Below are 22,742 nucleotides of genomic sequence, written 5' to 3' on the forward strand. Positions count from 1 at the left end.
GTCCCACAATTTGCTAGGGTTTTAGTCCTTCATGACTGGAAGGGAATGGTGGAGCAGTTCATATCATAGTGACAGAAATACATGGCTGGGGCTGTTCACATCAGGAAGTAGACTAAGGCAGGAACCAGAAACGGGTCTATAACCTTCAAAGGCTCTTCCCTAGTCACCTGTTTCCTTCATATAGCATCACCAGCCTGGGAACAACATTCAAAATATGATGCCATGGGGAAGTTCATATTTAAACTACATGTCCATGTGTGTGTATATATGTGCACAGATGTGCACTTTATGAGCCTTTAGAATACTGCATGACTAAGGAGGAAAGAGGTCAAATTGATGACGCTCTATTCTTTCCATGGGAAGGTGACTAACCTAGGGAAATAAGGTGAGAGAGGGCATAAGCTGGATGAAGTTTACTGTCAAAGCCCAATAAAGCCTAGAATACTGTGTGAGTGTGTTGATGTCGATAAACGTCAGCAGTGTTAGTAATGAACAGGCATACACCAGACCCATTTGTCTGTGCCACAGGTGTGGGATGATCTACATGGAGGCCCACCAGCTGGGCTGGAAGCCCTTGAAGGACTCGTACATGGACACTTTGCCCCCCTGTCTCACCAAGGAGCACCTAGAACTGGTGAGAGTCTGGGACACTCCTTCTCTACAATCATTCCCTACGCATCTCATGGACCTTGTAGGCATACCTTCACCTTCATCGTCCCTCCCTTTCCTGCCAGTCCCTTTATATTGTTCCCGGGCTGCCTGTCATTTTTTTTTACTTTCTTCTTCATGGTAGGGATGGAATGGTACAGTCTATTTTTAGTTCCTATTCCACCTTCTTCCCAGTGGGGAATACCAGAGCCAAGCAATGTTCCTGAGGGTGACCAAGGTGTCAGTCTTTTCTTCTACCATTCCACTAGCAAAAATGTCTATAGCTACAGTCCTAGAGACAGCACCTTAGAAGAGCCACGTCCCTCTGTGCTGCCACTTTACACTCTGTGTCCCGCTCTCCAAACCTCCAACTAGGAGGGAGACAGTTAGAAATGTTCTCCTTATGGGTATGACAAGTGGGAGTCGCCTTTCCCTTCCTCCCAGCATAAAAGAAGTAGGAGAACTAGGAAGATGGCTCAGTTGGTAAAGCCCTTGCTGTGAAGCTCTAACACCCATCTTAAAACAGAAGTGAATGAACAGTGCATGCTGTGGCATATAACAATAATCCCAGTGCCAGAGAAAGCGTTTTGGAACTTTCCAGTCAGCCAATCTAGTCAGACTGGTGAATTTCAGGTTCAGGGAGACCCTGTCTCCAAAAAGAAAGTGGAATATGATTGAAGAAGACTCAAACTGACCTCTGGCCTCCACATGCCTAAACACATATGTGAGCATGTCTCTGCACACAGGTACCCACACCATACACATACAAATAAAGAGAAATAGGAAAGTTCAGGCTATGTAGGTAGCTGACCACATTGTCAGAATAGGGAAGCCAGAAGGGAGAGCCTGTATTTCCGGTGCCTCTTGTCCTTCTTTGCTTAGGAAAATCTCCCATGAAGGAAGCCAAAAAGGGTTGGATTCCATCCTACTATGGAAATACTCAGGAGGGTTATGTAGGACAATCCTATGCCCATCATCATGCATATTCACATATAATATATATGACCACATGCATTTATAGAAGTACATGTTCACATACATACCCAGGGACCAACACACACACACACACACACACACACACACACACACACACACACACACACACACCGCTGCCAAGACCTTATACCCATCAAGTCCATTGGAGACTCCACCATGTCCTCAGACCCCTCATCAGAGGCTGTGGCCCTGCTTTGCCTGCCTCAGCAGCCTGTCAGCTCCCTCTCCAGTCCTGTCTCATTCCTGGGCTATCCTGTCTTGTTTCCATTCCTAGGAAACTCAGAGCACCTATGTCTTGTATTCCTCATACAGACATCTTGCCCAATCTAGACCTTTGTCATCCAGGTCACAGTATGTAATCTCCTTGCTGGGCATGTAGCTCAATGACTGAGTGCTTGCCCAGCATGTGAGGTCTCCTGGGTTCAAATCCCACTGCCACAGGGAGGAAAAAGCTACACAAGTTTCCTCCTCCAAGAAGCCTTCCCTAAACCATCCTGTTATTCCTGTTATTCACCACATAACACTTTTGTTTCCTGCTGAGACTTCCCATGACCTGTAATATATTTGGTTCTTTGCTTATTGTCTGTCTCCTCCTCCTCCTAGCAGGGGCTGGGTCTATCTTCGCTACTATTCATCCCCAGCACTATTTACCACAATGCAATCAGTAAGTGCTCAATAATATTTGTTCACTAAATAAATACAGATGCTTTTTTATTTAGTGAAAAAGCACATTTAAAATACCATAGCTTTAAATTTTCATTTAGTCTATCTAAAGTATCAAATATCATAGGTTAGCATCACAGTGCACCCTAAAGAGTGAGTTACTTGCCCTGGTGATCATGTGGCAGTCTAGGAGCCACCACTCACTGCTGCAGCTTTGCATCCTGAGAGAATACCATTTGGCTAGCCCAGAAAAAAGATCAAGACACCAAATTTGAAGGATGTAAATTTTGAAACAGCACTCAAAAGCAGCCAGCAATTGCACAAGCATCTTCAGCCTCCCTGGTAGGTCAAGCTCTTTGTCTCCACATTCTCAAGAAGCTTTCTCCTCTCAGGTTGAGGACATGTTCACGTGGCTTGTCCAGCCCTGCCTGGACTTTAATCGTATGCATGGCAAATTTGTGGTGCAAACATCTCCTATCCACCTTGCCTTCTCGATGATGCGGCTATACTCCTCTCTGCTTGGTAAGTGTCCCACATGGGGCTGGGTGTGTCTTGGCTCATGCTTTTGCTCTCAACCCTCTTTTCCTCCTCTTGAGTTACAATGGGACCAGATGTTTATCAAGAACAAGAGCACTTTGAATTGTAGATGGTGGAGTTTATGGAAAGAACCTTGTGCTTTGTCTCCTATTGATTTGTTGCTAGCACACAAAGTTGATCCCTTCCTTTCTTCTCCCACCTAAGGGTCCTCTTCCACACAGGAGGAGCTTCTCCTCCACACAGGGATTTTGTTGACACATTTGAATGTTTCCCTGAAAAAAAAAAGTTGGAAAAATAGAGAAGTTTTCATTTGTTAAGAAAAAATATGGGGTCTGGGGAGATAGCTCAACCAATGCTTACTCAAAAATGCTTACCACAACATCGTGAAGATCTTAGTTTGATCCCCAGAAACTACATAAAAAGGGCAGGCATGGTGGTGCACACTTGTAATTCCAGCACTGGGAAGGTTTAGACAGATGGATCCTCGAGTCTCACTGGCCAGCCCAACTAGCAAATTCAGAAACTTGCAGGCCAATGAGAGACTCTACTTCAAAAACAAAGTGGAATACTTTGAGGAATAACACCCAAGGTTAACCTCTGTCCTTCGTGCACAAGCGCGCGCACACACACACATACACACACATACACACACACACACACACACACACACACACACACACACACACGTACTCACACAAAAAGGAACACACACATAATCACACAAAAGAAAGAAAATTTACAAATACATACATTTGCAACACAAATGCATTAGATGAGAACTAGCCATATCAATTTCAAAACCAGGAAACTTCTTTAGGGGACAGTAGTTCTGTGATTTATGTACCTCTGAGGTGTGATCACACATTTCCATAACTTCTGGCACACAAATCAGATGTCACTGACATCTGCTGCCGATGACAAAAGACGTGTATATTTGGAGAACTCTTACAGGATGCCACTTCTTTTTCAAGATAGCACATAACTCAAACCCAGACGGATTTTCTTTACAACTTTTGATACTTAAACCTATGTTCTCAGCCTATTTTTTCAAAAAAGCATTGTAAGTACAAACTAAAAATATAACATAGTTGACAGTGGAATGAGGACTTTCTAAATATTGCTTGATTTTTATAAATTAAACTCTGGGTACTCAAGAGATGGCTCAGTGGGTAAAGAGCTTGCTGCATATATTTATGAAGACCTGAGTTCAAATCCCCAGAACCCACATAAAGCCAGACATATAGCCCATCTGTAATCCCAGTGCTCTTGCATACACCGGGGTGAGCAACAAGAGACTGTGTCGAAGTAGAAGGTGAGAGCTAAGGTTGTCCCCGAACCTCCACAGGTACCCTGGGGCACATACACACCTGCACTCACACACATGAACATGCACATATATACATACATCCCACGTAGATTTTTTTAAACATAAGTTTGGGACTCTCTTTAGAAACATACCAGTTGTATTCAGTGACATATATTTACAATACCTTTGTAAATGCTATGTATTTTCCCAAGTTCTGTCTGCTGTCCTTATATAGTTTCTCTTAAGTGAAGAAGCACCAGCATGAGAAATAGACTCATTGTTTCCAGATCCAAGTGATCTCATCATTTGCCTTCCCAAATCTGCCACCATGAAACTTCCCTCAAATACTCAACTACTGAAAACTAGAGACAGGGCTTGAACATGCATGTAGCTCACTCCAGAACTCTAAACTTCTGTTCTACCAATTAAAAGACAAGAACCTAGTAGCTGCAATGTTCGAGGCCTTAAGATGAGGAACCGAAAATGCTTCCAGACCAGGCAGGGCTATATGATAAGACACTGACTCAAAAATTAAAAATCACAAAAGAATTAGTATCAAGGACTGGGGAGATGCCTCAGTCAGTAAACTACTTGCCATACAAACAAGAAGAGCTGAGTTCAGTCTTCAGAAATGATGAGAAAACAGAGTGCAGTGGCACAAGCTTGTAATCCCAGCACTGGAGAGGTGGAGACACTGAATATGCAGGGCTCACTGACTGGCCAGGCCAGCTTCAGCATCAAACCCAGACCAATAAGAGACCTTGCCTCAAAAAGCAAGGTGGTAGGCCCTGAGGAGGGACAACCATGATTGGCCTCCATCATGCATGTGCACAAACATCAGAACATGTAAGTGTCCTCACAGCCACAAGAACACATGCATGCACACACAAAGAATTAATATAGAGGATATAGAAAGAAATAACAAAACATAGGTAAAGGAATTGATGGACAGTTCTCCAAGAAGCTACACATGGTCAGGAATTACACGGAAAGGCTTGTCATCTCTAACCACTGGGCATATGTAAATCAATGCCACAGTGATGGAGACATCTCTTCATGCCTGTGAATGGCTGCAAATGGCTGTGATGGCTGCAAATAAAAATAAATAAATAACAAGTGTCTGAGAAGATGAAGAAATTCGGAGTCCTGTGGACTTAACAGACTGTCGCTGGGACTATAAAATGAAGCAGCTTGTCTGTCAAAATGTGTTGGTGGATTCTTTGAAAAAGAACCGTAGACTTGCCATATGTGATCAATATCCTGGCTTCAATGTATACACTCAATATAACTGAAAGCAGGGATTTGATCAGATATTTATAGGGCCATACCCATTCAGGTTGTCATCAACAGATGAATGGCTAAACAAGGGTATAATCACACAATGAAACATAATTTAGCATTTTGAAAAGGAAATATTGGGGATTGTCTTAGTTAGGGTTTCTATTGCTGTAAAGAGACACCATGACCACGTTGACTCTTATGAGGAAAAACATTTAATTGGGGTAGCTTACATTTTCAGAGGTTTAGTCCATTATTATCATCATGAGACATGGTGGCATGGAGGCAGACATGGTGCTGGAAAAAGAGCTGAGAGTCCTACAGGCAACAGGAAGTGGTCTGACACTGGGCCTAGCTTGAGCAAAGGAGACTTCAAAGCCCACCCCCACAGTGACACACTTCCTCCAACAAGGCCACTCCTCCTAATACTGCCACTCCCTATGAGCTTATAGGGGCCAATAACATTCAAACTACCGCAAAGGTTGGAAAGAAGGGCCAGCAGTTAAGAACACTTGTTGCTCTTGCAGAGGACCTGAGTTCAGTTTCTAGCACCCATACAGCAGCTCACAACAATCTATAACTTTTATACAGGGAATCCAAAACTCTCTTCTGACCTCTGAGGGCACCAGGCATATATATTGTGCACATACATACATGTAGGGAAAAATATCCATGTAGCAGAGTTTCTTGGACTGCCAGCCCCAAAATCATGACATGGAGACTTATTGTTAGTTATGAATGCTTGGCCTTAATTTAGGCTTGTCTCACTGGCTCTTATGATTTATTTTAACCTGTTTATCTTTATCCACTTTTGCCTCAGGAATTTTTCCTTTCTTTTATTCTGTAAGTCCAGTTTTCTGGCTTCTTCTATGTCTGGCTGGCTGGTGGCTGCCTGGCTGCCTGGCTGGCTGGCCCTGGGGGGGTCTCCCTCTCTTTCTTCCTTGTTCTCTCTCCCAGAGCCTAGATTCCTCCTACTACTTATTATCTCTTCCCACCAGCCCTTCCTGTCCCTCTACTGCCTAGCTATTGACCATTCACTTATTAGACCAATTAGGTGCCTTAGGCAGGCAAGGTGAAACAAATGTAACACATCTTTACATAGTTAAACAAATGCAGCATAAAAAGTAACACATCTTAACATAGTTAAACAAATGTACACATTTTACATAGTTAAACAATTCTGCAGCACATCTTTACTTAGTCTATTCCACAACATATCCATGCACAAAAAATCAAATTATAATTTAATAAAAATAAATTAAGAAATCAATGACAAGTACAAAATTGGTAAAGCCTGAACATATTATGCTAAGTGAAATAAGCCAGTCACAAAAATAACTGACTTCTGTAATGTGCTTAGGGTAGTCAAAAATGGAGACAGAAAGTAGGATGCTGGCTATGTAAGCAGTGGAGAATGAGTTATTGGTAGTGGTACCAAATTCCAGTTCTAGATAAGGGAGCACCAGATGCGAATGGTAATGATGGCTGCCCATGTGAATATACTGAATACCTCTGAAATGTGTACTTTAATAGTTAATATGGCAAACTTTATGTTATGTTTAACCACAATGAAAGAATATATATGCAAGTATGAGGACCTGAGTTCAGATCCCCTGAACCCAGGTAAAAAGCTAAGAATGGTAGCTATTGCCTATAATTCCAGTACTCAGGAGGTAGAGACAAGAGCATCCCTGGAGTCCACTGGGCAACTAGTCCCACCAAATTAGCAAGCTCTGGGTTCAGCGAGAGGCCCTGTCTCAAAAATGCTCTCAAAAAGAGCAATTGAGGCAGACACCTAGCATCAACCTCTGACCTCTACCTGTGTCCTCAGACATATGAACACACGTGGATCTGTACAGAGACATAACACCCAAATGAGCATGTAGTCACTTTGTGAATACATATGTGATAAAGGCTCTGATATGGGATGGATGCTCAGCCAGCATCAGTCGTCTTCCCGGGCCCTTCAGCCAGCTCATCTCATACATGCTGAGCATCCTTGTTAACCTAAGCCTCCCTTTCTTTCACTTTCAGATGAGATCAGGAATGTAGAGGAGGAGGAAAGTGACATGTATGAAGGTCTGTCAAGTCAGCAGATCTTCCTCTGGCTACAAGGGCTGTTTCTCTTCTCCTTGGTGTGGACTGTGGCAGGTACCATCAATGCTGAGAGCAGAAAGAAATTTGATGTGTTTTTCCGCACCCTGATTATGGGCATGGATGATTATCACCCAAGGCCCAAAAGTGTGAAACTCACCAAAAACAACACATTTCCAGAAAGAGGTACGTATGCCCTGTTTTATGAGTTTAAATCATGTGTCACAAACCCAACTTAATGTGTGGGCCATGTAAGTCAAAAACTAAGGGAGTGGGGGGCCGCTTCTTCAGAGCTAACCCACATAAGACAGGAGTGGTCCTAAAATACAGTCTTAGGGACATTTAATTACTTTTAAATATAAAACCACAATTACAGTTTATTTTGGGAGGTGTTTGGGGATGTCATTGTTTTATTTTTGTAAGAACTATCATCACTTGACCACTCAGTAAAAATAAGAACTACCTCCATTTTGGTTTTGCCATTTTGTAGCCCTGTTCTATATGTTCACATGTTTCTTGTTTAGGGACCTTGTCATTAATGCTTCTTCCAACTTTGTGTTATGATGTAACATACTGAGGTATTTACAATTTTACTGTTATCTTCAAAATAGCTACAAATATTCTCTGATGTGAATAGTTACTAAAAGAGTAGTAGTTAATATTGACTTGATTTGGGGTTAGTAAGATGGTTCAGTGGGTAAAGTGCTGTGACTTTTACTTTATTTTAAATGTTCACTTCTGATAGACAAGAAAGCAGCCATCTTTGTACCTGAAAACATTGTCATATTACTAATAAGTTTCAGATGAATTTTCTTTGGGGGTCTCTCCCATGTCACCCTTTTATCGTGTCATATGGCTTCATTTCTTCCTCCCTAATTTTTTATCTCCATATCCCATTCCATTATTTAGAATCTCTAGTATGTTTTTGAACAGAAGTGATGAAAGGGGATCTTTGAGTCCTAAAAGGAAAAAAAACCCAACTTAGGATGATGGTGTCTGTGCTTGGCTGGAGCACATTCCATCTATTCCTAATTGGCTGAGATGTTTTTATCATGAGTGGGTGTCTCAGTTACTTTTCTACAGCTGTGATGATACACCATGACCAAAAGCAACTTGGGGAGGAAAGGGTTTATTTGGTTTAAATATCCTGAATCACAGTCTGTCTTGGGGTTTACTATTGCTGTGAAGAGACACCATGACCATGGCAACTATAAGAAAACATTTAATTGAGTATGGCTCGTTTACAGTTTCAGAGGTTCTGTCCATTATGATAGTGGTGGGAAGCATGCAGGCAGATGTGGTGCTATAGCTGAGAGTGTTACATCTTGCAGACAACAAGAAGTCTACTGGCCGACACCCTGAGGGAGACTTGAGAAAGAGACCACAAAGCCCACCCCCACAGTGACAAACTTCTTCCAACAAGGTCACAACTCCTTATAGTGCCACTCCCTTTGGGAGTCATTTTCCTTCAAACCACAATAGTCCATTGAGGGAAGCCAAGGCAGGAACTTAAGCAGGGAAGGAACCTAGAGGGAGGAGATGATGCACAGGCCATGGAGTGTTGCTTAATGGCCTCTTATGGCTCACCCAGATTCTAGCTTGGGTCAAGTTGACATAAATCGAATCAGAACAATTGATGCCTTGTCAACTTGACACACAAACACATCTCTGTTAAGCCATAACCTTTCCTTTCTTGTTTATCCCCAAGATCACACATTAATGTCAACATTATAAGACGTTTTACATAAAAATCCCACAGCCTTACAAATTCAAATACTTTAAAAGTTCAGTCTCTTTAAAAATCCAAAGTCACTTTTAAAATCAAAAATCTCAGTAAAACTCAAAAAATCTCTTTAAAAGTTCAAAGTCACAGCCAGGCATTGGTGGCTCACGCCTTTTATCCCAGTACTTGGGAGGCAGAGGCAGGTAGATCTCTGTGAGTTTGAGGCCAGCCTGGTCTCCAGAGCAAGTGCCAGGACAGGCTCCAAAGCTACACAGAGAAACCCTGTCTCAAAAAAAAAAAAAAAGAAAAAGAAAAAAAGAAAGAAAAAAGTTCAAAGTCACAACTGTGAGCTCCAGTAAAATCAAAAATATTAAATGCTTTATTGAATGAGGGAAGAATGAGGGCACAATCACAATCTAGACAAAGCAAAACCAAATTCCAACAGTGTAAATAACACAATGCTCGATGTCTGTGATTGTGAACATACAATCTTTTGAACTCCTCCGAAGGCACTTTTCTGCCTCTGCTGTCAGTAGCACATACAGCTTGCACCTTCTCTACTCCATGGCTGCTCCTGTTCTTGGAGGTCTTCCCATGGTACTTGCATCTCCAAAATACTTCGTCTTTTATTACAACTGGGCTGCACTTTCATCAATAGCCTCTTTTAGGCTATCTTCAGGATGCCAAACCTCCAATGACCCTTTCATGTAAAAGTGAATACCTCCTGGAAGAATCTTACACATTACCAAATTTGGCTGCCAGCACATGGTGGAACCTAGGCAACCTCTAGAACACAGTTTCTGTGCATTGACCCTGAGCAAACCCTGAGCAGAACATTCCACCTCAATGGTGCTGGTCTCTTCTTAATCACTGCTAATTTCTCAGCTCCAGAAGACCAGAATCAATTGTCTCAACAAAGCAAAGGTTTCACTTCATGGGGCTTCTTGTTAATCACAACTGATTCTTCAGCCCCAGCTGACCAGATGCCACAGATTCTTTATTCAAAATAACAATGGCCTAAGAACGTTTTTTTTTTTTCTTATAAAGAAAAACATTTAATGGGGTGGCTTACAGTTTTTAAACTTCCTCCTGAACTTCACAGGTCAGGCCTTCATCATCTACATTTCCATCAACATTCTTATTATTGTCTAAGCTCTTACAGAACAGCCCACTGAACTCTCACTACTCAATGGATTTTCTGGTCCAAAGTTCCAAAGTCCTTCCACAGTCCTCTGCAAAACAACATGGTTAGGTCTGTCACAGCAATATCCAACTCTCCTAATGCCAATTTCTCTCGGTTACTTTTCTACTGTGTGATGAAGTATCATGACCAAAGCCATTTGAAGAGTAAAGGGTTTTTTTTTTTTTTTTCACTCTCACTCCCATATAACATTTCATTATCCAAAGTATTTGGGGCAGGAATTCAAGCAGGGCAGGAACCTAAAGATAGGAGCTAATGCAGAGGCCATAGAGGGTGCTACTTAATGACTTGCTCCTTATGGCTTGCCAAACCTAGCTTTCTAATAGAACCCAGGACTACAAGCCCAGGGGTAGCCCTTTCCACAACAGTCTTGACACTCCCACATCAGTCACTAATTAAGAAAATGACCCACAGGCTTGTCTACAGACCAATATTGTGGGGACATTTTCTCAACAGGGGTTCGTTCCTTTCAGATGACTCTAGTTTGTGTTGGATTTTATCAAATACTCACAAAAATCATATGATGTATTATTTTTCTTCTTTTCCATGTTAATAATGTGGATTATAGTCTATTTCCAAATGTTGAGCCAGCTTTACATGCCTGTAGTCAGTCCCACTTTGTCAATTTGCTGATGTTTTGTTGGGGCCTGTGTATGTGGATGAAAAATAGTTACCCTTTGTAAGATCTTTGGTTTTAGCATTTGGGTATTGACCTCACAGGAAAATGTGTGTTTCCTAGAAGAGATGATGGACACTTAGCATCATTTCTGAAATCTTAGATATCTTAGATATCTTAGATCAATGAACCCATCCTAGCCTGATGCTTGTGTTGCTTTTTTGTTTGTTTAGTTGGTTGGTTTTGGTTTTGGAGGCATTAACTGTGGATTCAGTTTCTTTAATAAATAAGGACATACACAAATTATCAACTTTTCTTTATGTTAATTTGGACAGAGTGTCTCTCAAAGAATTGAGCCTATCATATTTAAAGTATCAAATTTATGGGGTATCCTTGTTTATGCATCCCTTCGATATCCTTTTCATCTCCATGGGAATTAGCAACAATAACCCCTCTTTCCTTCCTGATATTAACAATCTTTCTTTTTCCTTTTTTCCTGGTAACATTGGCCTGAAAGTGTATCAATTTTAATACTTTCTCAAAGATTAACTGCTTCAGGTTTTGTGGATTTTTCTCAAGTAATTTTCTGTTGCCAATTTTATTGTTTTCTGTTACAGTTTTACTATTTATTTTGGATTAAACTTACCCTTATTTTTCTAGCTCCCTAAAATGTACTTACATTGTTGACTTTTAGATATTTCTCTCTTTCTGATATATGTAATTATTGCTAAAAGTCCCCAGTATAAATTGCTTTCACCCAATTCCATAGGTATTGAGACACATTTTAATTTGTATTTAGGTCATATTATTTTTAAATTTCTCTTGATACTTTTTTCCTTGTGTGTCTGTGGTGTGTGCTTGTATGTATACATGTTTGCATGTCTGTGGATGTGTATATGGATGTGTATATGGAAACACAGCTGATGTTGGTTGTCTTCTTTAGCTGCTCTCCACCTTATCCACTGAGGTAGAGTCTCTCACTTGAACACAGAGCTTGCCAGTATAGCTAGTTTGTTTAACCAGCTTGCTGTAGGGATCCCACCTCCACCTTCTGAGTGCTGAGATTACAGGCAGGCCACCACGTCAAACCTGGTGTGCTGGGGATCCGAACTCTGGTCTCCACCATTGCTGGTTGTGCATCTGAGACATCTCCTTAGCCCTGGGAACTTTTTTGATTCATGTGTCAGTTTCATTTAATCTTGAAAGGACCTCAAGATTTTTTAGGTATCTTTCTCTTGTCAGTTTCAATTCTAATTCTGTTGTGTTCTTGAAGTATATACTATATGATATCTATTTTTTAAATGTTTTAAAAGTGTTTTATAGCCAAGAATGTGGCCTGTCTTGAACATTCCATGTAAGTTTGAGAAGAATGCATTGTCTACTGTTTCCAGATGAAGTGATTTATAAGTATTATTTACATTCAGTTGGTTTAGGATGGTCGTGTTCATTTTAACTATCCCTGACTCATTTTCTCACTGTTAATGACCTATAGATGTTATCAAGTGGTCTCAATTATAATATGGATTTGCTTATTTCTAAACACTCTCCATTTTCCTTGTGTGTTTTGTCATTCTAGTCACATTTGAAATGTGGAAACAGAATGTAATTAAAATTTCTTCTCTTTTTAGTTAGAAGTGAGGCTGAATTTTATATAGTGGTTGCTTGTTTTTCATGTGTTCTTTATTTACTGTTCTATTGTAGGTTGTGTTTTGTTTTTGTTTTGACAGACTGTCTAGACATGGGTCTCCTTTTACTTATTCTGCCTGGAATCTGATGCGTCTGTTTAGTCAGCATGGAAGAACTGTGTTCTCTGACTTCTGTATCTATTATATCATATTTCCCTATTTTTGATTTTTGTCCTTTTAAGTGTGGTTTTTATTTTAATATCAGTCACCCACAACTTCAATTAGTCTCCTGTCCATCTTGAATAATATTAATCAAACCTCTGCATATTTTTCTTCTTGCCATTTTTTTAATGTGACAGTTAAAAGCATGGAGTCCAGAATAAAGCAGTCAAGGCTAGAATTCTGGCTCCCACACTTAGCAGCTGGCGGACTTGAAGCAAATTCCTTAGTCCCTTTCAGTTTCCACAGTCTGAAATATGTACAACAATAATAGAGCATGTCTGTGGTTTTCCTGGAAGAATTAAATGAGCAAATACATATAAAATACTTAAACTTTATAGTATAATGATGCTATATAGTATATCATAATTGTGTTTGTTTTATATAGATATCATATAATAGTGTTAACCAAGTGCCATCAATTGTTATGCATCATTGTCACCATTGTCATTGTTTCTATTAGACTGGACATCTCGCTTATGATCCCACCTTTCCATTTCCGCTCAGCTTACTTTTTTCTCCTGGTGATTTTCTGTTCCTGTTTCATTTTTTTTAACTGATGCCTTTTGCACCTTGCTGAGGATGCCAAGCCATTTCTTGAAGCCAGCCAGTCCCACACTGAACACATTTCAGAGATACACTCCTCAGGTTGGCCTCCACACTGCTCTTTACACTGCATTTTCACATATTGTTTTCTGCTTTCCTCAGCCCTCCAGGCCAGTCTGTTTATTCTTAGTGTCTGCAGACCTGGTTCATGAGTTGCCTTAGACCCCAATCTTGGCCTGCTCTGAAATGACATGTTTCCTTCCTCTTTGCATCAAGCGGGCCAGTGACATAAAGGGTTTCCATCCTTTTTCCAAGATCTTCCTTCATTATGTCCATGAGCACTCTAGTAACCTCATCTCCTCTTTCTTTTGTGCTATCAACTGATGTAACACACAAGAAACCAGCACACATTGTAAGCTGGCTTCTGCATATACTCCATGGTTGTAGCCACCTAGGAGCTTTGATTCAGACAGGGCTTTAGTGGGCTGGGGATATGGCTCAGGGCTTCAAGTATTTGCCACACAAGCACAGGGGGGTGAAGCTTGGATCCTCAGAATCGATATAAAATTCCCAGTGGATGTGGCAGGTCATCTATAATTCCATCCTCAGAGGGTGGAAGCTGCAGATCCCCAGAGCAAGCTGGCTAGCAAGACAAATCCTAGTGGAAATGTCTGGCTTGATTGAAAGAGCTTTCATCAAAACCAATAAGAAGGGATCAAGTATGATTTCCAGCAGTAACTTTAGGCCAAGGGCACACATGTACCTGTCTATATGCATGTGAAAACACACACACACACACACACACACACACACACACAAACACACATATGCCTATATACCACAAACTCAGATACATAAAAGAAATAAGCAATAAAAAATCTGTTGGCAAAACTAAAATGACTGACATCAAGAAACCAATATGAACTAATGTGTAGAAAGTCTAACTTTACTTTTGTCCCCATGATAAAGATCTACTCCCTTTCTAGTAGTTTTCAAACTGATCATTTTTTAAATTATGATCAAAATAAATGCTATCACAAGATATCTTTTAAATGATTCCAAAGAACTGTATACTCTAGATTAAGGAAATTGATTGGCCAAGACCCAGTGACATTTGATCAACTAATACTATCTGTTAGAAGCAGCCTTTTCTATTTGTTTAACCAGTGCATAAGGGTTCTGTGGCTCCTTGCTTGGAATGCCACCTCTGAATCTAAAGTGCCATTTGTTAGGACTTTCTCCATGCCCTTTCTCATTGTGCTTCATGGCCCTCTTGACCTCTCAGCTGTGGGAAAATGGCTAAGTGAAGGGAAAAGAACGGGTCGATTTCCCCATCCTCCCAGAATAATAGCTAACAAGCAGGTGAACAGCTGCCTACTTTTCAGTGCCTTCTTTGAGCAGCCGCTAGGAAGAGACCAGACTTCTTTTCTTTCTTTCTGAGATCACTCAATTCATCTCTGCGCTAGTCAGCTTCCCATTACCAACAGCACAAGCACCTGAGACGGTCAACTTAGAGGGAGGCTCACCACTTTGGATATCTCAGCCCATGGTCATTTTGATTTGGGGCCTGAGATGAGGCAGCACATCATAGCAGCAGCATATGGCACAGAAAGTGGCTCACCTCATGGTGACCAGGAAACCAGGGGGAGGAAGAAGAGCTGGTGCCAGAAGGAACATGTCTCCAAATGCCTAGCTTCCTTCTACTGAACCCTGACTCCTAGAGACTCCACCCACTTCCAATAGGGTTCAACACACAGGCCTTTGGGAAATGTTATCCAAATTGGTGCATTTTTTCATCCAGTTCATCTGCTTTCTACTTGGAAGAGATTCTACCAGGATTCTTTCAATGTTCTCTTATAGTGACACCATTTTTTACTCTCCTGTGTCATCCTAAATAGTAGCAAATTCAGACACTCCTAACCAGACCTCACTTAACCCCCAAAGAGGGATGCCTCTCAGGGCTGGGTGCACTTTTTTATGTAAAAACTCTATTGAGTCATAATTTACATGCTGAGATTCACCCATTTAATTATAAAAATCAGTGACTTAGTAAACTTACCCAGTGCAGCTGTCACCACAATCCTGTTTTAGACTGTTTGTATCACCCCTGTAAGTTCCTTCATGAATGTTTTGAACTAATCTCTCTTCTCCTCACTCACAGGCAGCCATTCACCTACTCTCTGAGGATGTAATATTTCATGTATGTGCAATTATGTAACATATAGTCTCTGGATTTGGTCTCACTTTCTTATAATCACTTGAAGCTACTTCAAAAGCCTTTGTAGCCCTTTCACAAGCATCCAGGGCTAAATTTCCACATGTAAACTCTGACGTCATGGAATGCTGTTTTCTTGGTTTTTCATCATCTGGGAACCATGAGGGTGAATGGCTATTACAAGTGCTAAAGCAACTACATGGAGGAGTATTCTTAAAGGAAAGCAAACAGACATCTGGGCTTCTCTGTCAAGGTTGGGTTTGCATCATCTGTGAAATCCTTGTTTGTCAGCCAGGGATTTTTCTGTCCAGCTAATGTTGCATTTTCCTCTGTTCAACTATCATTTCATGACCTTTGAAAAGTCACTTCGCAGTTGAAAAGTTTGCTTTATTCTTCAAGTAGGAAAGAAAACATAGGTGGGCAAGGCGTTCAGAGGTAACAGCATTTATTCTCTTCAATTTCTCCTCTGTTCTCCTTCTTTCCCTCACTACTGGACTGGAGTTTGAATGGCAGCCATGATGCAAAGAAAACAAAAGTGATTCTAATGAAAAGCATCTATTACAGGTATTTTAGTTTTCAAAATGTACTTTTTTCCAATGGATCTGTCTGCGTTTATCATCCTTTTAAATAGTGTTATATGTCCATTTTGAAAATCTATTTTTTTGACAGTGTGGAGGATCAACCCCAGTGTGTTGGGTATGCTAGGCCAATGTTCTGCCCCTGATCTACAGTCTGAACTCTTGTTTTGGTTTTGGTTTTGTCTTGTTTTTGAGATAGGTTCTTACTATTCAGTCCAGGCTAGCCAAGAACTTTTTACCCTCCCACCTCTACATATCTCCTGCCCAGGATAATAAATGAGCCACTACATCTGGCTATTATCTGTGATTGTTTCTTTAAAAAAAACTTTCTGTGTTAATACATAGATTTTAGAAATACCACTATAATGACTGGAAATGTCCTATCTATCTGGTTTCCTGACACAGGCCTTCTCAGCTATTTCTTTGCTATGATAGATGGTGTTGCATGCTCATATATATGGACTCTTGCTGTGGTGATATATTTTTTATGATCTAATAAAGCTTGCCTGAAGATCAGCATGTAAAGCTAGCCACAGCCATAGAGGCCAGGCAGTGGTGGTACACACCTTTAATCCCAGTAGCCACACTAGTTAGCCATAGAGGCTGGATAGTGTGGTAAATGCCTTTTATCCCAGCAGTAGAGAGGTATATAAGACAGAAGCTCAGGGTCTCATTTGGCATTCAGTTTCAGTGAAACTAAATAGCAGCTCAGTAGAGATGCAATCTGAGACCAGCATCAACCATTTCAGTCTGAGGTAGAGGTAAGAGCCAGTGACTGGCTGCTTTGCTTTTCTAATCTTCAGCTTGAACCCCAATATCTGTCTCTGGGTTTTTTATTATTCATGCTACACTTTACCATAAATTATTTCCTTATAACAAATTCCCAGAAATGATATTTTTATTATAATTTTAGTAATTTATCTTTTACATTCCAATCCCAGTTCCCCCTCTTCTGCTCCCACTCCCCCCACCCCACCCCCTCCTCCCATCTGCTCCTCAGAGAGGGTAAGGCCTCCCCTAGGAAGTCTACTGAGTCTGTCCTATTATCTTGTTGAGGCAGGACCAAGGCAACTCTCCACCCCCACACCCCTGTGTCTAGGCTGGGCATGATATTTCTTAAATACCATTTTTTTTAGCTCTGTGAACATAATGCCAGATTGCTTTCTAAAAATGTCCCACCGTGGCCAGGAGATGGTGGTGCATTCCTTTAATCCCAGCACTCAAGAGACAGAGGCAGGAGGATCTCCATGTTCAAGGCCAGCATGGCCTACAGAGCAAGTTCCAGGACAGCCAAGGTTACATAGAGAAACCCTATATCTTAAAAAAAAAAAAAAAAAACCCAAAAATATAAAAACTGTGCACTGTTCTGCAAGGGAGAAGCCTGATCAGAGTGAGCAGATACAGGGGAATACAGTCTCCAGGCAAGGGGCCTGCATTCATAGCTGGACCCCTGAAGGGTCAGCCAGTATTATGAGCAGTATCTGTGACCTACTCTGTGACAGATTGACCAGGGGTGTAACAGGCATCTAGGATCCTGAAAAGTCCGGACTGGAACCAGCAAACATACAGTATTCTACTCTCAGGGAGTGCTGACAATTGATACCTGTGCTCTTAACCCAAGTATGAAGAAAAATGCTACTTCAACTCTACTATAACTTAGTCTCTCTTAAATATTGCATACTTCTACTGAATGAATAAGGGTGATTTAAAAAAAATCTAACAAATGACGTAACCCCAGATATTCAGGTTCCAATACACACACAGGGGGTGGGGGGAGGAGAGGAGAGAGAGAACATGAAAAACGACAATGTTTCTCCTCCAAAATTTACTAAACCTATAATAATGATCTTCTATTAGAGTAGATGAGACCCCAATCAAAGGATTCAGAAAAATGATTATAAATATGTTCAAAGAACTCAGGGAGGATACAAATAAAGTTCTGAATGAATACAGGAAGCCAACACAGGTTATAAAATTAAAATTCAATAAGATAGGTCAGGCTGGAAGACAAGGTAGATGAATTGTATAACATTTGATGGCAAAGATAAGTTATTAAGAAAGTACTAACAGAACATATGAGGTCTATGAGACACTACAAGAAGACCAGCAAAATGATACATGCCTGTAACCCCACTGCTGAAAGGCACAAAAACAAGCTTAAAGCTAGGGAGCTGGCCAGATTATGACAACCTGAGTTTGACCCCTGAGATCTACATGGTAGAAAGAGACAACTGACTTTCATAATTTGTCCTCCAACCTTCACACTCATGCTGTGACATGCCCCATACCACAAGTAATTAAACAGGTGCTTGTTCTTTTAAAAACAAGTTGTAAGCTAGCTTTGGCTACACAATGAGTCCAAGTTCAATGCAATTGAACATTACTACAGAAAGGATCCCTGTCTCAAATAATAAAAACAAGAAAATTTTATATAATCTTCACTCATCATTTTATATGGTTAATAAAGACACTAGTCTTTTAATCTTTTTGCTTCAATTTGTAGTTACCAGTGATAGGTGTCACCACAATTATTCTGGGACTGGTAGTTAGGCATTTTAGATGCCTATAGCTGGAGTAGTCAAATTCTTCAAATATGAAAGTTAACCTTGTCGTGCTAATGACATGTTCTGTTTATTTGGGAGCAGGAAGCATCTATGATTTTTACTTCCTCAAACAAGGTGGTGGACACTGGAATGCATGGACAGAATATATCACCAAAGAGGAGGAGACTATCCCTGCAAATGCAAAGGTAAAAGAAATGTTATGGTTTCTGGATTTTCCCAAGTACCCTTCCAGATAGAAGAACTACCAGCTCCCTGAGAGCATTTCCAGGAAGTGTTTTGCAAAGATCAAACCCTCAAAGCATAGTATCCAAGAGATCTAGATTCCTTATGTAGGCTTCCAGCTCCTTGCCTCAGTTTACCCAACCATAAGATGGAAGAAAAAAATAAAGGATGACCAACAAGATTGAAGGTTGTATACACCCCATGTGTCTGTCAGATAGTAAGAGTTAGGTAGGTGATTGTCACTATTCTAATTATTGTCCTTATCCACAACATCATAATTACTTCTTAGTCATCTAAGACTTAAAAATCCACTTTATATCCTCAGAGAAAGATTTGCTCCAGCAGAACTCTCAGAAAAATGGGTTCTAATCAATGGATTTTCTGGGTAGTGGCTAATTCACATATACTTTAGTCCTACAGAGAATATGCAAAATGTGCACTCTTGTGCTGTGGCAGGACCACAGCAACTCTCATAAAAAATGCTCTAGACAGGGTGATGCTGTGCTTCTCTCAGGACACACACCCTAGGGACTGGTACTGAAAGAAACCCCAGCACTGAGACCCTTGGCTCTAAATGTCAAGAAGAACATGTTCAACTTCCATATTGAAAGTACTTCTGAAGGGACCAGCCCCCCATTTCGGCAGCTGTGACAGTAACACGTGCTCGCTATGACCTTGCCTTGGTCACTAAGAGGTTAGGTGCCTGCCTCGTGGCAAGGAACCAATCAGAAGTTAGTTATGGTGCTATGCTTTATGGCTCTGGGTGTGCTTTACGGACAAGTGCACAGCAATGACGCGTAAAGCATAGCAACCACCCTGGGAGGGCCTATGGGCCATAACAACCAATTGGCCAATCAACACAGGGCAAGCCCTCCAAGCCTGGAGGCATACCAATCCTGAGCCTGGACACTCCCCTAACACTGCCCTACAAGATTTCTTGGCAGCCCGTTCGAGGTGTCTTTTCTAGCCATCCGCCATGGCAGGTGGGTGAAAGACCGAGCTAACATGGGGGTAGCTCGTTAAAAAACAATAAAGCCTCATGCAGTTTGCATCAAGCTCTCGAATCTGCCTGGTGATTGGGGTGACCGAGGTTGTGGCCTGGGACCCTGGATACCTGAGTTTTCCGGGGGTCTAACACTTCCATATGAAAACATGAGGGATTCAGTGAGCATAGGCTTCGGGACCCAGAATCTCAATGTTGGGAAAAGTGGGTCAGGAACAAGAGAAGTTCCAGGCTCATGTTGCATTAGCTTTGTATCACTGTGGTAGAATGTCTGGAGAGTCAGCTCAGAGAAGAAAATGCCTACTCTGGATGATGGCTTTATGTCATACTCTCTTGACCCCATCATCACACAGCTGATGGTTAGGTATGACATTACTGCAGAAGAGCTCAGCAGAGAAAACCTACTCACATCATGACACCTAGGCAGCAGAGAGAGAAAGACAGGATACAGCCCTGAAAATGTGCTCCAAAGACCCCCCTTACCCTCTTCAATGAGTCTACCAACTACCAATAAGCCAATGAGTCATGAACCAATCAAGGGATTAATCTACTGCTGGAGTCAGAGCCCTCAGGATCAAGTTACTTTACAAAAAACCCACTTCTGAACATTTCTACGTGGGAAACCAAGCTTTCATTCATCACATTAGTCTTTTGGAGATATTCCAGGCCTAAACCATAACACACCTAAACCTTCTGAGTCAGAATTGGAGGCACATGGAAGGTGGATCTTGGTTGAAAGGAAGTCTCAGAGATAGAAGTCAAGGACTGGCCCTTATTATTATTGGTTTTTATAACAGTTTAGTATTATGAAGGTAGACTTTAGAATCATACAAGCTGGAATTCAAATCTCTGCCTTTCCACTTACTTCCTATGTTGCTTGAGCAAGTTGAAAAAGACTTCTGTACCTCTGCTTCCTCAGGGACAATAGCACTCACCTTTGTGTGTTTGGTCCCATTTGATCTCTGACAACTGTGTACTGAATGCCATGATTATCCCCATTTCAGAATTGAAACAAAGGACCCTTGAAAGGTTAAATGGTTGTTCAAGGTCATAAAGATAGTAAAACATAGAACTACAGTTCAAATCCAGATCCCTTGAATCCTAAGACTCCAGGACCAAAATGTCTTGTATCTTTGTGAAACAGGTATCAGACCTCATCATCCCCACGATGGAGACTGCCCGGCAGTCCTTCTTCTTAAAAACTTTCCTGGACCATGAGATTCCGATACTGTTTGTGGGTCCTACAGGCACTGGCAAATCAGCCATCGTCAACAACTATCTTCTCCATCTTCCCAAAAGTATTTACTTGCCCAACTTCATCAATTTCTCTGCCAGAACTTCAGCCAACCAGACCCAGGATATCATCATGTCCAAGCTGGACCGTCGGCGGAAAGGCCTTTTCGGGCCTCCTATAGGGAAGAAAGCAGTGGTGTTTGTAGGTAAGGGATTGGCTTGGGTCTGGGTAGACTGAGTTCTTGTATCTAGAACTTTCCCCACTCTCTCCAGCAGATGATTTAGCAATCCTTCCATCACCTTCTCACCTCCTTCTGCCTTCCCTCCCTCCTTTCTTCCTTCCTTCCTTTCTTCCCTCCCTTCCTCCCTCCCTTCCTTTCCTCTCTGCTTTCCCTTTTCCTTCTTTGAAGTGAACAATATTCCTAGGAGACTGTGGTGGTAGCAGCTAAACTCTGACACCTCCAGAAGTAACATTTGTGTCCATCTGCATCAGATAAGTGAGCTATCACTAAGTGACAGCAGATAAGTAGTCTGTCCCTAAGTGAAGTAATCCAATAGTTGCTAAGAAAATGTTTGTGAAGTAGGAACATAGACTTTCTCTCAATGCTCGCCATTGTAAAAAGCACTTCCTTCTTCTTTTTTTTTTTTTTTTTTTCCATTTGGGCCTCAGACCCAAATGATTAATCATCATGATTGTACTAGCTTGGCTGCTGACTCAGGAGGTACTCATAATGCCCCTGCTGTCTTGGGTCATCTTGTGTCCTCTACTTTAAACTCACGTATTAATAATACACATTTCATGGTTATATTTATATCCTTATGGACGCACATCATCTCCTGAAAGTCAGGAATCTTATCTGTTTTATTTTTCCTTCTTTTTCTGTCTTTCCTTTTTTCCCTCCATCCAGGTCTCCCACCCTATTTTTATGATGTATGCAAAGTCAGTTTAAGCCTTGCAGCTAAACCAAACTAGGTTCCTATATCAATTTTCAACCCTAAGTATAGTTTGACTTAGCCTCCCTGATCTGAGGGTCAGGGTTTTTTCCTCAAACACACAGGTAATGCCATGTCCTTTAATGTCATATTTGCATTAAATGAGTTAATTTGTCTAAAGTTCCTAAAATGTTGAGTTGCACAAACTGATCATTCTACCAATAATTGTTGAGGAAAAATGAAGAGAGCCTTCACTGGATTTGGTGTCTCCTATATTCCAAGACTGAGCAATGTGTTCCAGGAGGAAAATGTTCTTGCACTTAAGAGAACCTGTAATCCATTTTGAGCCTTACGAAAGGGCCTAGTTCAAAGCCTTGCTCTGACCAGAGCTCAGCTATTGCATGTTGTCTTAATGCCCAATCAAGGGAAAAGGTTTTTACTCAGTTAGTACAGAATTTGCTTAGCATGTAGAGAGGTCCTGGGTTCAATGCCCATCACACTGAAAATTACATGTTAGCTGGCAGACAGCATGTCTATAGAAT

The 22,742-nt window shown here is 41.2% G+C and overlaps 1 protein-coding gene across 1 annotated transcript in view; it reads left to right on the forward strand.

Annotated features, from left to right (window-relative positions):
- Dnah3 (dynein axonemal heavy chain 3) overlaps nucleotides 1–22,742 on the forward strand; it is a 163,945-nt gene that overhangs the window by 86,914 nt on the left and 54,289 nt on the right. Inside the window, exons 38-42 of the mRNA XM_035441306.1 lie at nucleotides 529–634; nucleotides 2,700–2,829; nucleotides 7,463–7,708; nucleotides 18,891–18,994; nucleotides 21,179–21,473. Coding sequence (XP_035297197.1) covers nucleotides 529–634; nucleotides 2,700–2,829; nucleotides 7,463–7,708; nucleotides 18,891–18,994; nucleotides 21,179–21,473 — 881 coding nt within the window. The remainder of the gene's footprint in view (nucleotides 1–528; nucleotides 635–2,699; nucleotides 2,830–7,462; nucleotides 7,709–18,890; nucleotides 18,995–21,178; nucleotides 21,474–22,742) is intronic.

Source organism: Cricetulus griseus, chromosome 3 (assembly GCF_003668045.3).
Source record: "Cricetulus griseus strain 17A/GY chromosome 3, alternate assembly CriGri-PICRH-1.0, whole genome shotgun sequence".
NCBI classification, from domain to species: domain Eukaryota; kingdom Metazoa; phylum Chordata; class Mammalia; order Rodentia; family Cricetidae; genus Cricetulus; species Cricetulus griseus.